The sequence below is a fragment of the Hemibagrus wyckioides genome, linkage group LG25, assembly GCF_019097595.1.
Source record: "Hemibagrus wyckioides isolate EC202008001 linkage group LG25, SWU_Hwy_1.0, whole genome shotgun sequence".
In the NCBI taxonomy this organism is placed as follows: domain Eukaryota; kingdom Metazoa; phylum Chordata; class Actinopteri; order Siluriformes; family Bagridae; genus Hemibagrus; species Hemibagrus wyckioides.
In genome coordinates this window covers 4,017,312-4,032,769 of record NC_080734.1, presented here as the reverse complement: position 1 = coordinate 4,032,769, position 15,458 = coordinate 4,017,312, and the positions used below count along the sequence as shown (strand labels likewise).

Here is a 15,458-nt window from a genome sequence, read left to right as displayed (position 1 = left end):
TAAGGGCAGTTACATCAATATGAAAAGCTTTAGAATTTTTTGTTGCTTCTTATTTGGTGACTTCATCTTAGGAAGGGTTTCAAAGTATATTTTAATATTTTAGTGTTATGAAAGGTAATATATGATGGTTTCTATTGAATGATTTTTGTCTTATGAATATTAATACTTTGCTAAGATAATGAACAGATTAATGATGTAATCGTATTTATCAGAAAAATATGGCCCAAAATCTGCGGAAAAAAATCGATCATTTTCTTGGTTTTGCTTGAATTATTAAATAAAAGCACAGACAGGCAAATCTTGTGGAAGGCTGAACAAATGAGGACTAGTCCAGAAAGACTCATAATTAATACTCATAATTAATAAAAAAACTGCTGAAAAAAACAAAAATTAGCAAGTATGTTACATATGCATGTGAACCAGAGGTTCTCAGACTTTCTAGTCACATGGTGATAACTGTGGGAGGCAGAACAGATCAATTTTGTCACGTTGCCTGATTTTCTTTGGCTTCATTTAGATTTAGATTTATAGACTTCATTTAGATTAGCGTATCTGGACGACACAAGAGCAATAACCATCGTTATGACATATTTTACAGCTTTTGAGAGAGATTTGCTCACGTTTTGCTGCTCAGCATGTCTCCGCCCATCTTTTTTAAGCCTTTATTATTATTATTGCCGCACATACATTACAGCAGAATTCTTTTCTTCGCAGGAAGTTGAGGTCAGAGCGCAGGGGGCAGATATTATACTGTCCCCCTGGAGCGGAGAGGGTTAAGGGCCTTGCTCACTTGCCCAACAGTAGAGCTTGGTGGTGCTGGGGCTTGAACCCTGAGACAGAGAGTGACAGAACACAGAGAGTGATGGAAAGAGTGACAGAGAGACAGAAGGAGAGACAGAAAGAGTCACAGAGAGAGTGACAGAGAGAGAGAGAGAGAGAGAGAGAGTGTGACAGAGAGAAAGAGTGACAGAGAGAAAGAGAGTGACAAGTGACAGAGAGAGAGAAAGTGTGACAGAAAGAGACAGAGTTGTATATCTGAGTCATTAACACACATCATTAGTAGATTATATTATACAGGGGCAGATATGATACTGCCCCCTGGAGCAGAGAGAGGTAAGGTCAATTACTCAATTGCCCAGCAGTGGAGCCTGGTGGTGCTGGGGCTTGAACCTTGATCCTCCGATCAACAACCCAGAGCCTTAACCACTTGAGCCCCCACACCACTTATTTCATCCCAGATTGGCTAAAGATATTTCATGATGAGAGGGATTTGATTTTCTCTTCCCTGTCAATCACAGAAATGGTAGCCAATTATATGCATCTGTGAGCTTGTGGTTCACGTGTCTCTGAGGAAACACGTGCTGACCACGCCCTCCTCCACTGGAAGGTATTGTTTAAAAATAACAGGCTGGATTTGTCCTTTACTCCTCCAAAAACACATTTCCTACACAACACAACACAACACAGGATGTTAATGAACCCCAGGCTAGCTGAAATGTGTAGCAAAGCATTGAGTTGCTGTAAAGCACGCATGCTGTAGGTCTCTGACAGTCACTTTCATGGTACACTTCACAAAATATGCAAATATATTCATATAGACACTGTGGCCCTGGGGTATTTGCATGTGTTGGGAGGGTAAAAACTGTGAGAGACCTTTGGCTTTGCTTTGATTTTTTTGCTGCTTTTTTTACATTAGAAATATGACCTACAAAATATTGAAGGTGAACAGTACTCATCCCTAAGCTGATATATTTTCCATTACTGTTTATGTATATATCAAGGCATAACATTATGACCACTGAGAGGTCAAATTGTGATGGCTAGACCACTGGATCAGAGCATCTCCAAAACTGCAGCTCTTGTGGGGTGTTCCCTGTCTGCAGTGGTCAGTATCTATCAAAAGTGGTCCAAGAAAGGAAGAGTGGTGACCCGGTGACAGGGTCATGGACGGTCAAGGCTCATTGATGCATGTGGGGGAGAGAAGGCTGACCCGTGTGATCCGATCCAACAGACGAGCTACTGTTGCTCAAACTGCTGTAGAAGTCAATGCTGGTTCTGATAGAAAGGGGTCAGAATACACAGTGCAGGACGGGTCAGGGCTGTTTTGGCAGCAAACTGGGGACCAATACAATATTAGGCAGGTGGTCATAATGTTATGCCTGGTGGGTATATTCAGGCTGTAAATAAACAGAAGTGAATATATATTTACTTCCGTTTATTTAGAGCTTAAAGATCAGTGAGATTACTGTGGATGGCAAACATTGAAACCACAAAGAACGAGGATAGCTGTCGATGTTCTTCCTTAAGACTCTATAGTTGCTAACGATAGACTTCAGGTTAAAATGATCCTGAATACATAAACGACTCTGCTGCTTATATTCACAAGTTGTTCATAAGCTCACAAGTTCCTGTTTATGCACTTGCACTTTTTAAGCATAAAGTACAGAGCTATAGAATGGAAATGAGGATGAGGATGAGGTTCCCTTTTGAGTCTGGTTCCTCTCAAGGTTTCTTCCTCATATTGATTCAGGGATTCATTTTGTTCCCAATCTGTTTGTCCCACCAGCAATCTCTTTCTGGTGATTTTTACAGTTTTTACTAAAAGTAAGTTATTTTACCTGTAAGTCTTTACGTTGTCTATTTTCCAACCTCTCATTACGTCTCATTAAAACTCTGTCATGGAAACATGCTGAGGTCTTCACTTACACCACTGTTTAATTGTACATGTTGTACACAATTGTACCATTTGGTTATATTGTACATGTAGTACAAAATAAAATAAAATAAAATAAAATAAAATAAAATAAAATGAAATAAAATAAAAAACATAAAATAAAAATAAAATAAAAAAATATAAAATAAAAAATAAACTATTGCACCTTTAAAAACAAATCAAGCATTTGTATTTTTCCCCCAGAGACAGTATAAAGTAAGTAGATATTTTATTTCTGACTAAAATAAAAGAAATAATTTCAGTAAATAACAAAATAAAATATCTAACTGCAATATCGTGAACGCAAAATATATAATAATTAATTATTATATATTATATATAACTCATTATTATTATTATTATTATTAGCAGTAGTAGTAGTAGTATTGCTAAACAGCTTATATGAAATTGTATTAAGTACAGTACAACATAGCAACAAACAAACAAACAAACAAACAAACAAATAAATGAGCTTTAGAAACACGTTATAGTGAATAAACAGTTAAATTTATTCCATTGTTACTTCCGCCTCGCCAATCCGTCCGCTGTGATTGGCTCAAATCCTCGCAAAGGATTCTGGGTAGGTGTCGCCACTCATTCCGTAGGCGTTACAGACGAGCGCTATTTTTTAATCCTGAAAAAAATGATAAATATTGTGAGGATACAAGTAGAGTGTCACATTACGTGAAGCAAGAGTGTATTTGTTGTTGTTGTATAAACGAAGTTTACTTTCCTGAGACGTTTAATGATTACCAGGTGTTCTGGGAGTTGTAGTTTTTCCACTACGTTCCTTCAGAGCTGCGACGTCGTATTAGTAACGAGCAAAGAAACCACAACTCCCATGCGCCCTAGCGCGGGAAATCCTTTCACGCGTCACGCGACACAGAATGTCCGCGTGTAAAGGCGAGTCACGTGCGGCGCAGCTCGCGCATCGCAGTGCTTGTTGACTGTTGATGTGATTGAGGCACGAGCTCTCTCCGCTCGATGGTTTCTAAACAGCGTTCTCTTTAAAAGTACACACAAACTCCACCGAAGAATGAGCGACAACGATGACATCGAGGTCGACAGTGACGTGAGTGACGTTAACTTGTGCCTTTTAAAGCGATTATTACCATTATTATCGGTTGTTATTGCTATTTTCGGACTTCGTAGTGAGTGTAGCGCGAGCGGCTTTTTTTTTGGGGGGGGGGGTGAGCAGAGAGCAGAGAGCGCGAGACGCCTCGCTGTTTTTTTTTTTTTTTGTCGATATTTGATCCCTTCAGCCTCCTGGCTAGCTTTAGCCACCGAGCTAACATGCTAGCTAATCATAAACATAACCACACACGTCGTTTAATGGAAAAAAATAAAATCACAATTAACATAAAAACAACAAAGAGAGATTGTAATCTAAGATAAAGCTACTTTGTTAGCTGTGGCTAAAAAAACCCCTAACAGCGATAATCTCCATCCTGTAGCAGCAAGTGGCAGATACTTCTTCTTTAATTTATTTTCTTTTCTTCTTTTCTTTTCTTTTCTTTTCTTTTATTTACAAGATGAATCACCAAGATTTCATTCTGTGGTGCGTAAAAAAATCAGAGGAATTAATAACCTTTAGCCTTTTATAATCATAATTAATAACATTAATGCTAATGTCTCCTGTGTGTTTTTGAGCTAAGCTAAACGGAATTGTGAAGAAAAATCAGATGAAAAAATTTTCATTTTAATAAGCTTGTTTGTTGTTTTTTTTTTACATTTCAATCTCTTAGACATTTTTAAGAAGTTCCTTGATGTATATAAAATTCATATATATTTCAGTGTACGTGGATATAAATAGATGTAAAGGTTAAGCGTAGTACAGTACAGTACAGTACAGTGGGGTTTCCATGGCAACAGGAGGGTTTCAGAAACGAGTGCTTTTTGTTTTTACTAGACTTCATAATTCAATTACATCTGTTATTACTGACTTATTACTTATTACTAGTATACATACACACATATCCTGATAATAACAACAACGTCTTCTGCTTGTTTACTCAACATATTTGTGTAGATTTGTTTAATTTTATATATTAGGCAGCAAGTGAACATTTTGTCCTCAGAGTTGATGTTAGAAGCAGGAAAAATGGACAAGCGTAAGGATTTGAGCGAGTTTGATGAAGGGTCAAATTGTGATGGCTAGACCACTGGATCAGAGCATCTCCAAAACTGCAGCTCTTGTGGGGTGTTCCCGGTCTGCAGTGGTCAGTATCTGTCAAAAGTGGTCCAAGGAAGGAACAGTGCTGAACCAGAGACAGGGTCATGGACGGTCAAGGCTCATTGATGCACGTGGGGAGTGAAGGCTGACCCGTGTGATCCGATCCAACAGACGAGCTACTGTTGATCAAACTGCTGAAGAAGTCAATGCTGGTTCTGATAGAAAGGGGTCAGAATACACAGTGCAGGACGGGTCAGGGCTGTTTTGGTAGCAAAATGGGGACCAACACAATATCAGGCAGGTGGTTATACAGTTTGGTTTTTAAGAGTTAATGTAAATACAGTGGATATTAATCCTCATGAAATGAAATGAACACCAATCAGAAACTTACAGTAACCTGGTCCAAACCTCTAAACTAACACTTTATTGAAGCACCTTGTCGTTGATTTTTAGACCTGAGGAGCATCACCTTGGTCTGTAGTTTCACCCCACAGATTTGTAGTCGCAGTAACAGTTCAGGTCTGGACTCTGACTCGGTCATTCACGAGCATTTGGATTGATGTTTTGAAGTGGATGTGTGCTTTGTGTCACTGACCTTTTCATCTTCAGCTTCCTAGCAGACACCTGAAGGGTTCTGTGTTAAAATATTGACCGGTGTTTGCTTTTAGCTAGTCATGATTCCCTCCATCTTAATAAAAAAGCCCAGGTCTGGCAGTATTAGAGTGTGATGAGATCACCATCTGGCTGCACTGTGACTCTGATGTTCCTCTGGAAGTGTGTTTGTGGAATTATAGCTTTCTCATCTCAAATTTCTGGTATAGACCCCTTTTGTGCCAATGTCACAGCACAGGTCAATCAACCAGAGGTCATCCTGTCACGTCGTCCATCGGGGCGGCCAAGCTGGTTCCATCCGTTAAAGTTCATGTTTTAAAATAACATTCGCCGTCCTGGACAGTGAGTGACCTAACATAGTCAGATAAATTCAGATTTTGAAAAAGGGTCTATTAGACATTTACATTTCTGGCATTTAGCAGACGCCCTTATCCAGACTTACAATTCATCTCATTTTATACAACTGAGCAGTCGAAGGTTAAGGGCTCAGGGGCCCAGCAGTGGAAGCTTGGTGGAGCTGGGATTTAAACTCACAACTTTCTGATCAGTAATCCAGCACCTAAGCTCCTAAGCTCTCCACTAAGCTACTACATCCAAAACTTGATTTAGTTTAGCTAAGTTTGAGGAAAGGGCTAGCCGTCCTGCCCCACAGCCCAGACATGTGAAGGATATGCGAGATGGTTGTAGAGTGCACTCTGTATACGTTAGATATTCCTGCTGCTCCTTCAGGTTGCTGTAGGTCTCTCTTTCAGCCTCCTTGGTGCGTTTTTGTTTGCCAACTTGTCAGTGTCTGAGTGACGCCCTGTGTTTGGTACGGTGATGTAAATGTGACGTTTCAGACAAAAGTCCTTTTTTGTAGCATGTTGAAACCTTCCATCAGGGAGGTAGAGCGTCATGACGGCTTTGTTTTTAGTGTTCAACACCACACACACACACACACACACACGTTTCCTGGAAATCCTGTAGAATCCAACCAATCAGATGACGACTCGTGAAGTGTTTCCAGTTTTGTGAGCCATGTGCATCGGACGTTCAGCCGAGCGTTTCGTTGGCGTGATGTCTGAGGCTTGAGGTAGACAAACACTAAACATTAAACAGTCCACGTTATGGACCGTGGTGTCATGTGAGTGTCATGAAGCAGCCGGTCAGATGACTCTCAGCAGAGGTTAGTTTAGTGGCCAATCCACACACTGTCACTTTTGCTTTCACTTGGTTTGGAAAAGCTCCAGTTTATGGCCGTTTGCTTTCGTGAGAAAAACTGTGACAGGAAATGAGACGATGTGTTAAAAGAACTGAATATATGTCAACATACCAGATCCCTTCTGTCTCCACTCAGAGTGGGGTTTATTAAAGCCCATTCTCTAACGACGTACACGATCAGATCGTCATCGATCCTTTATCTTTTATTCCGAGCGGAAGCTGTTGCCATGGCAACAGGTTAACATTGTTCGGCGCCATGCTTAATCGACGGGATCTGCGCACACGCTTAGATGTGTTTATTAGATTTTAAAATGTTCTTTGTCCAAGATTTCTGTTGTAACATAATTGTATTATTGTTGCATTTACAGATACAATGGTTTATTTTATTATTCATTCCTTTAAAACCGAGGCTTAAATCGAACGTGACAGACTTCAACAGAATTATGTACATCATGCTAAAGGCACATAAGTCGTCTTCGGGCTCCAATATGAAATGTTTTCTCTAATCACAGACTTGCTCGTGATTTCGAGTCTCGTTTATTCTCCAAACAGCTCGATCCGACTTCGCTAATCCAGCGCTCTGGTGTGCAATCACGATGAATAAATCTGCCTTGCATCATCTTATCCTGGATTTGTGACACACAAGAAAAAGAAAAGCAGCCCTGAGCCCTGATTGTTAGTTCTGTAAAAGCAGTAAGAGGTTTTTAATGAGAAGTTAATAGCACTGTTCGCTGCCGGCCGACGCCACGTTTCATTTAGGAGTCTGAAAAAGTCACGGACGTAATCTACCTGCTGCAGACGTGCGAACCTTTCGACCGGAGCGTCCATGTATATATACGGAAATGACAGCTTCCCCCTTTCTGCCTCGCTCGAGTCCCCGGGGATTACTGTGTTAAAAAAACAAAACTGCCACGTCTACGTCTTCATTGTTGTTTTTTTTTGTTTTGTTTTTTTAGAAAACCATTGTTGGCGCAATCCTGAAATCTGATTATAAGAATGTTATAAAGGCTAGAAATCCACTTTACATTCAAACACATGAGATTTCTAGAAATAAAGGAATACGTCACTGGCATGCATCAAGTGAACACACGTGATCAAACGCTCTAATTCTTTTAACACAATTTAATTTAACTTTTAATACAAATTCAGCTATGTATTTTCTTTCACTTATTCAGATATTCCTGTATCTGTAGATTCATCACACACACACACACACACACTGCTCAGAGTGACCGCACACTTACACTATTCACCATGGACTCTAGCGTCTAGTGTACGAACGTTACGATCGTCTCAAATACTCAAACTTGGGCTGCTAATCGGTTTTTGATTACAGATGCCACGATCATGTAATCATTCAAAGCTGCAATTATTAAAAAAAAACAAATCTACTTGCATTATTCTGTGTGCTTAAGGGGTGTTTATTGTATGTTGCATTGTGAGGGGTAAATAAACTTTTAATTGGACTAATAGACTGTAGGCGTGTCCTGATCAACAGCCTGATTATCCACTCGTGCACGTCTATCTATCTCGTCGTGTTCATTTCCCAAACACGTGCATATTTTTCCTGTTTATTTTTATTGAATGAACCCAAAGCAATGTATAGTTGACATTTAAGTCGGCGCCTGGTAGCCCCGCCCCACTTCCTTTTACATTAAAGCATAGCAAGTTGCGAGTGTTGAGTGTGTGAAGTGTCAACATTTCACTTTTTTTCGCTGAATAAGTGAATTATACGGATTCTTGAAGTGCACTTGTTCTTGTTCTGAACACATGAGTCAAAATAGGTAGATAGACAGACAGGCAGATAGGTAGATAAACAGATAGACGGATGGATAGATAGATGGATAGGTAGGTAGACAGATAGATGGCTAGGTAAACAGATAGATACACGGACAGACAGATAGACGGATAGGTAGAGGTAGATAGACATAGGTGGAAAGGTAGGTAGATAGATAGATAGATAGATAGATAGATAGATAGATAGATAGATAGATAGATAGATAGATAGATAGATAGATAGATAGATAGACGGATAGACGGATAGGTAGGTAGACAGAGATGGATAGGTAGACAGACGGGTAGATGGAAGGACAGACGGATAGGTAGATAGACGGGCAGGTAGATAGACGGACAGACAGACAGACAGACAGCTAGATCTTTGTCATTGTACAGTACCTGTACATAGCAGTGGAATGGTGTTTATAGTGGATAGAATTTGGGATGCAGCTATAATTCCCAGCCGCTCTAGATGTAAATATAAAATAACGGATGAATCACATGATCACATGGCGTGATGTGAAAAGAGAGAAAGTGATGTCACTTTATGGGAAAATTTAAAAATATGAATGTTATCACAGATGCCACTAATCCCGTCTGAAAAGGGCCACCAGGCTACATTTTTAAAATATCTTCACTTCAGACTTCAGATGATAAAGCGAGATCGACTCCCCAGTGCCTTTTATCAGTCTGTTAACTTCTTCATGCTGTTTTCTTCCCCCAAATGCTTTATTCTGACCTCCCGCTACAGCGTCCAGTGTATTCAGAGTGAGCGTCCACTCTGAGGCGGTTATTCTTTGTTTAATCTGTGACTCTTGTGAAGGTGTCGTGCTGCTAACCGATCCTTTATCACCACAACTCGACCCAAACCACCATCTGTTTCAGGTCCAGCAGCTCCGCACGGTCACTCTACGCTCTCGCTTTCATCACCACACCCAGGACTCAAGAGTTTCAGTTCATTTAGTGTTTTTCCTTCACATATACACAAGGATGTCCACTTCATCACTTTCACTTTCATCTCCATGTCTGATTGATACACAGTGATGTTATAGTATAGTGTTGTTATAGTGATGTTATAGTATAGTGTTGATGTTATAGTATAGTGGATCATCACTGACCACAACATCCCTAGTTACAGGAGAAGGCTGTGTTGTGTGAATACTCTCACCTCCCTCACCCTCCTCATCTTCCTCACCTTCTTCACCTACCTTATCTTCTATATCTTCTTCATCTTCCTCACCTACCTTATCTTCTTTATCTTCTTCACCTTCCTCAACTGAGAGTGGGTGTGTCTGAGAGTGAGTGTGCATGTTTGTGTGTCTGTGAGTGTGTGTTTGCATGTGTCTGAGAATATGTGTGTGTGTTTGCATGTGTCTGAGAGTGCATGTCTGTGTGTCTGAGAATGTGTGTGTGTGTTTGCGTGTGTCTGAGAGTGCATGTTTGTGTGTGTCTGAGAATGTGTGTGTGTGTGTTTGCATGTGTCTGAGAGTGCGTGTGTGTGATAGAGAGACTCGTGTGTTTCTCGCTCTGTCTCAGAGATCGGAGTCCTGATGTCTGTGATCTCCCCTGAGCTTTTTTTATCCTTTGTGTTCAGAGGAAGAAGTTTGTTGACCTTCCAGTCTTTAAGCTAATATTGTATTAGACATTAAAACACTGTATAGTGTCGTACATCTACGGCTTATGAGCTCATCGAGAGCGAGAGTCCCTACACGTGAGCGTGTCTAGACCTACACGTTAGCTGGAGAGCACCATTGTGCAGGAGTCGTGCTATAACCTTAAAAACAACACATCAATAATGCCTTGAAGATCATCTGAGGCGCACCGAACAATAGACCTGATCCTCAGGGCAAAAGCTTTGTGGACATACCGGCCATGTTCAGAGCCACGCCCTAACCTGCTGTCTGTAGCACATCATGCTGGTGTGTTGTGTCAACAAAACCTGTCAGGATAACTGGTTTATTGGGGTGGGGGGTGGGGGGAGGGGCAAAGAGACTACAGTTCGCTTAGTCGAGGAGGAAGTTATGTGTTTTAAAATGTTTTAAATATTCATTTACGTTTCTGTTCAGTCGCTAAATGTAGCTGCGTGTTTTATTCGAGAGAGCAGATAGATCGATAGATAAATAGGTAGTTAGACAGCCGGGTAGGTAGACAGACAGACAGATAATCATAGCTGCTGTCATGATGTTTGTTACACACACCTGTATTTAGTTATTAAGCAAGAAACCTAAGAGCTTCTGAAGTCCAGACCTTCAGGTTCTGCTCCTGGTGACTCAGACTGCAGGATTGTACAGAAACTCTGACTCAGTAACCCCAACTAATCCTCTCTACACCTGAATATCGGGCTTCATTAATTAGTTAATTAGTTAGGTTAACACTGTGGTTCTGTCTGTCTGTGCTGTAAGCTTTCAGTTACTCAGTGAGTTACTTATCTCGTCTTGTATTAAGAACAGGAAAAAAACAATAGAGGCTCGGGAATGCAAAGCAAAAGCATCGACATGACTGTGCATTCAGTTTCTGAGGTAGAGCCGTGTGGTGTGTGGCATTTAAAAGCCTTTACTGTGAAAACGAAAGCAACCCGAGCACAGACAGAGAGACCGAGAGAGAGTCAGATAGAGAGAGAGAGGGTGAGTTAGTAAAGCAGGCAAACACACGTAAATAATGGCTGCAGCTGTATAGCTCCAGGTTCACTGGTTTTTTGCTTGTCCAGAAACATATAAATAAAGGTTTACTCCTACACTAAGCATGTACACCCCTGACCATCTCATGTATATGAGGCTCTTCTCCAGAATGCTTCTGTTCCCCATCTCTGGACCTGACACTGTCAATGTCCATGTGCACATTGAGGACAATGTAGACGTAGAAGGAACTCTGCAGAGAACACTGGGATGAACCGCACTGGGATGAACCGCACTGGGATGAACCGCACTGGGATGAACCGCACTGGGATGAACCGCACTGGGATGAACCGGATCCACTCAGGCGATAGAGCAGTTAAAATATTTATTGAACAGTGTATTAACGGTTTATTATCAGGTGTTATTATCGTTTAATGCGCTCTCTCTGCAGCACCGTCACGTCCCTGTACAGAGACCAGAAATCGTGTAAGTTCAGCTCGTTTAAAGATGGCGGATGTGCGGCGTCGGAAATGCAACGTTACTCTTTGCAGCGTGTGGCTGTTTAACCAATTGGTGATTTTTTTTTTTTTTTTTTTTAAAATATATAGCTCCGCCCCTTTTTCTGTTCTATGTTTGTGAGAGAAGGAGAACATGATTGTTAGAACCTGACAACAAAATGTAGAGTCATCTCTCTCTTTCTCTCTCTCTCTCACACACACACACACACACACACACACACACACACACGCGCACACACACACACAGTCAGAGGTTTCATCATCACACTCTTTCTCTCTGTCGTTGCAGGCAGACAAACGAGCTCATCACAATGCACTGGAGCGCAAACGCAGGGACCACATCAAAGACAGCTTCCACAGCCTCCGAGACTCTGTGCCCGCCTTACAGGGGGAAAAGGTCAGCACACACACACACACACACACACGCACACAGCACAAGCTGCTCTGAAGCGCTCTGTCATGTTTAGTTTCAGTACACTGCAGTGTCAGTAATTTCCTCCTCTCACAGTCAGGTCCATTCGTTTGAATATGAACATGAGATCGTTATCACCGCCTGCTCTACAAACCTCACATTGCATCATGGGTATTCTGTACAGAACGGGTCGTCATGTCTGTAACACAAGGCTAAGTTGTTTGAAGATTTGATAGATTATTTGATAGATACCTAGATTATGGTGTCTTAAATAATGAGAATTAATTAATCGTCTTAATAAAGTGGGGTTTAAATAAAGCAGTTTGTTTTTATGGTACTTTATTTTAAAACACACACACACACCCCTATTGTAACTGTAACATGCATTTCTACAATCAACACTGTTTGTGTGTGTGTGTGTGATTTAAGAAAGAAAGAAAAAAAACTGCTGCCCTCATGGAAGAGTTTCTATTATTTTGTTGTTTTCTTTTATTTTTAGCTCATAAGCAGATAATGATTCAGTTGTTTGTTTGTCTGTCCGTGTCTAACCAGGCCTCCCGAGCTCAAATCCTAGACAAAGCCACAGAGTACATCCAGTATATGAGAAGGAAAAACCACACACACCAGCAGGACATTGACGACCTGAAGCGACAGAATGCTCTGCTGGAACAGCAAGGTGAGAAGATTCATCTGCGCGCGCACACACACACACACACACACACACACACCATGCAGGTACTCGTCATCTGCTCCGAGTGCACTGTGCCAAAACTCAGTGCTGTGCTCAAAGCTTGAGCCTGGTGCTGCTTCACAGAGACATCCTGTCCTTCTCTCTCTCTCTCTCTCACTGTCTTTCTCTGTCGCGCTCTCTCTCCCCCTCCCTCTGAGACACACACACTGCTCTATCTCTATTTTTTCTCTCACTATCTCCGTCACTCTCTGTTTCCCTTTTTTACACACACACACATACACACACTCTCTGTATTCCTCAACCTCTCTCTCGCTCGTGCAAACACAAACACATACATTGTCTCCCTCGCTTGTCTGTCTGTATCTCTCTCACTCACTTTCTAAATATATATATATATATAAAATATATATTTGGGTGTAGCTGAGTTTTTCTTTAATATTTGAAATGTAAATACTGAACACAGGTAATCTGAAATGTTCACTCTTAAGGATGAGGGTGAGAGAGAGAGACAGATAAAAAGAGCAATATAGACAGAGGGAGAGAGAACGAAAGAGATGAAAAGAGTGAGGTATATAGAGAGAAGGATGGGGGGTAAGGAAACGATTGGTTATATATGTATGTATATATGTATGTATGTGCTAGGTCTGGAGTGTGACTGCTTTACACTACTGCAATACATAAGTACAGTCACATCACACGTGTGTTGTCACACACTCACACGTACAAAAGTCAAGGCTGAGGCATTACTTGAGAACATCACGTTTCTAAATGACTGTGTGCTTATTATTTCTCTGAGTGACTAACTGAACAATCTGTGTGTGTGTGTCTCAGTTCGAGCACTGGAGAAGGTGAAGGGGACCACACAGCTGCAGGGCGGCTACTCCTCCTCAGACAGCAGCCTGTACACTAACCCTAAAGGCAGCGCCGTGTCGGCCTTCGACGGAGGCTCCGACTCGAGCTCGGAGTCAGAACCCGAGGAGCCGCCCACGAGGAAGAAGCTCCGCCAGGAGGCCAGCTAAAAGCAGCTCCTCCTCCTCCTCCTCCTCCTCGCTCTTCCAGCTTCTCCTCCCAGCCGCTCCCTCTTCCTCAGTGTGCACCAATCAGAGACTGTTTCGTGTCTTTACAGGCTTCCCCAGATGCCGGCCCACAACCTGAACCGGAACCAGAACCAGGGAGCTAGGAGAGAAGGACTCGTAGCACACGTTTCTCTCTCCTCCGTCTATCTCGGGCCGGCTCAGCAGTAACAAGCGGCATCTCAAACCCACAACGAGGCAGCTTCGTGATTTACGGACCTGACGCTTCTTCCGTATGTTCTGTGGGAAGCGTACAGCTCCAGGCACTGCTCAATGTTTCCTTCGTGTTTTTCTTTTTTTTGTGGTATATGTTTAAAAAAAAAACAAAAAAAAAACACATCCCATAATATCCTGAGTACTTTCCCGAATGGAACGGCTCATTTTTCTAAACGTTTTTACTTTTTCCAACAAAAACAGCGTGAGCGCACACGAGTGTGTGTGTGTGTGTGTGTGTTATATCTGAACACAAAGCTGTCCGATCGAGTCTGATCAAATCACAGACGGGTTTGTTTGGGGGATAAAAAAAAAGAATGAAATGTTCTTAGCCTTGTGTTTTAGCGTGAATTTAGCTAGCTGAAAGTTTTTTTATATAAAGGAATACATTAATTTATATTCTCCCCTATATATATAAATATATATATATGTACTGGGTTTTCTATGTTTCATGCAATGTTGGGGAAATTAAAATGTAATAAAATGTTTTGGATTTTTTTTCTGTCATATCAAAAAGGGGTACGCCTCTTCAGGGAAAACTTCTTTTTTTTTTCCTCATCCCCTCTTTTATTTTTTAGAGACTGCGTGTTTAAGTCGTGTGAGTCTATATATTTTTTTATATTTTTTCTCCTTAATCGGCTGCTTGAGTCCATTCCACAGAAATGGCCGTTCGGGTCGAACGTACTGCCAACGAAGCATTTTGCAAATTGAGGCCTACCTTTAAACAACCAGACTATAAATAAACAAACTATTTTATCCTGATTCATCTTTTCAGCTTATTTGTGATTTATTTACACAGGTTTAGAGAAGTCCGTTTCTGTGGAGTGTCCTGTAGGTACAGGGCGAGTCCCAGGTTCGGACGATACGACAAATAAATGATCTTCTAAGATGATATTTACATATTTCATATTTCTAGACATTTCTACGATACTCTGTATAAACTGCCAAAGAATTGTGTTTGAAGTTAAACTTTGAAAAGCCTTAAATACACTTATTTGTTGCCTAGAAAATTTACACTTAAAAAGAAAAAATATTTTTATAGAAATAGAGAAATAATTTCACAATATTCTAAAGAAACTTCTGAAATACTATTTTACAATATTCCTAAAAAACAAACTCAAATACTTCACAATATTCTAAAAATAATCTGAAATAATTTTACAATATTCAGAAAAATCAGAAATATTATTTCACAATATTACAAAAAAAATTAAAACTATTAAATTGTTATTAAAAGTGCTTAAGATTTTTGTAAAAAAAAAAAATCTATTTACATAAGATGTGACAAATGTTAAATGTTTTGTAGTTACAACTATTTCTGGTGTCACTTGTGGGTGTGGCTTGTCCACTTTTTTTTTCTTTTTTAGTTCCCTAAGTGAACTGATGAAATGCTTTATTCAGGATGAAAATCTGTTTGCCGTATTCTGTGCTCCGTACCAGCTGCCTTATCTGATTTATTTAG

At 40.7% G+C, this 15,458-nt stretch overlaps 1 protein-coding gene across 1 annotated transcript; it reads left to right on the top strand.

Moving 5' to 3' along the window:
• Positions 1-3,606: 3,606 nt before the first annotated feature.
• Positions 3,607-14,758, top strand: max (myc associated factor X). Its single transcript, XM_058379663.1, has 4 exons — positions 3,607-3,785; positions 11,897-12,004; positions 12,572-12,695; positions 13,542-14,758. The coding sequence occupies exons 1-4, from the start codon at positions 3,750-3,752 to the stop codon at positions 13,727-13,729; spliced, it is 456 nt and encodes a 151-aa protein (XP_058235646.1). The 5' UTR covers positions 3,607-3,749; the 3' UTR covers positions 13,730-14,758.
• The last annotated feature ends 700 nt before the right edge of the window (positions 14,759-15,458 follow it).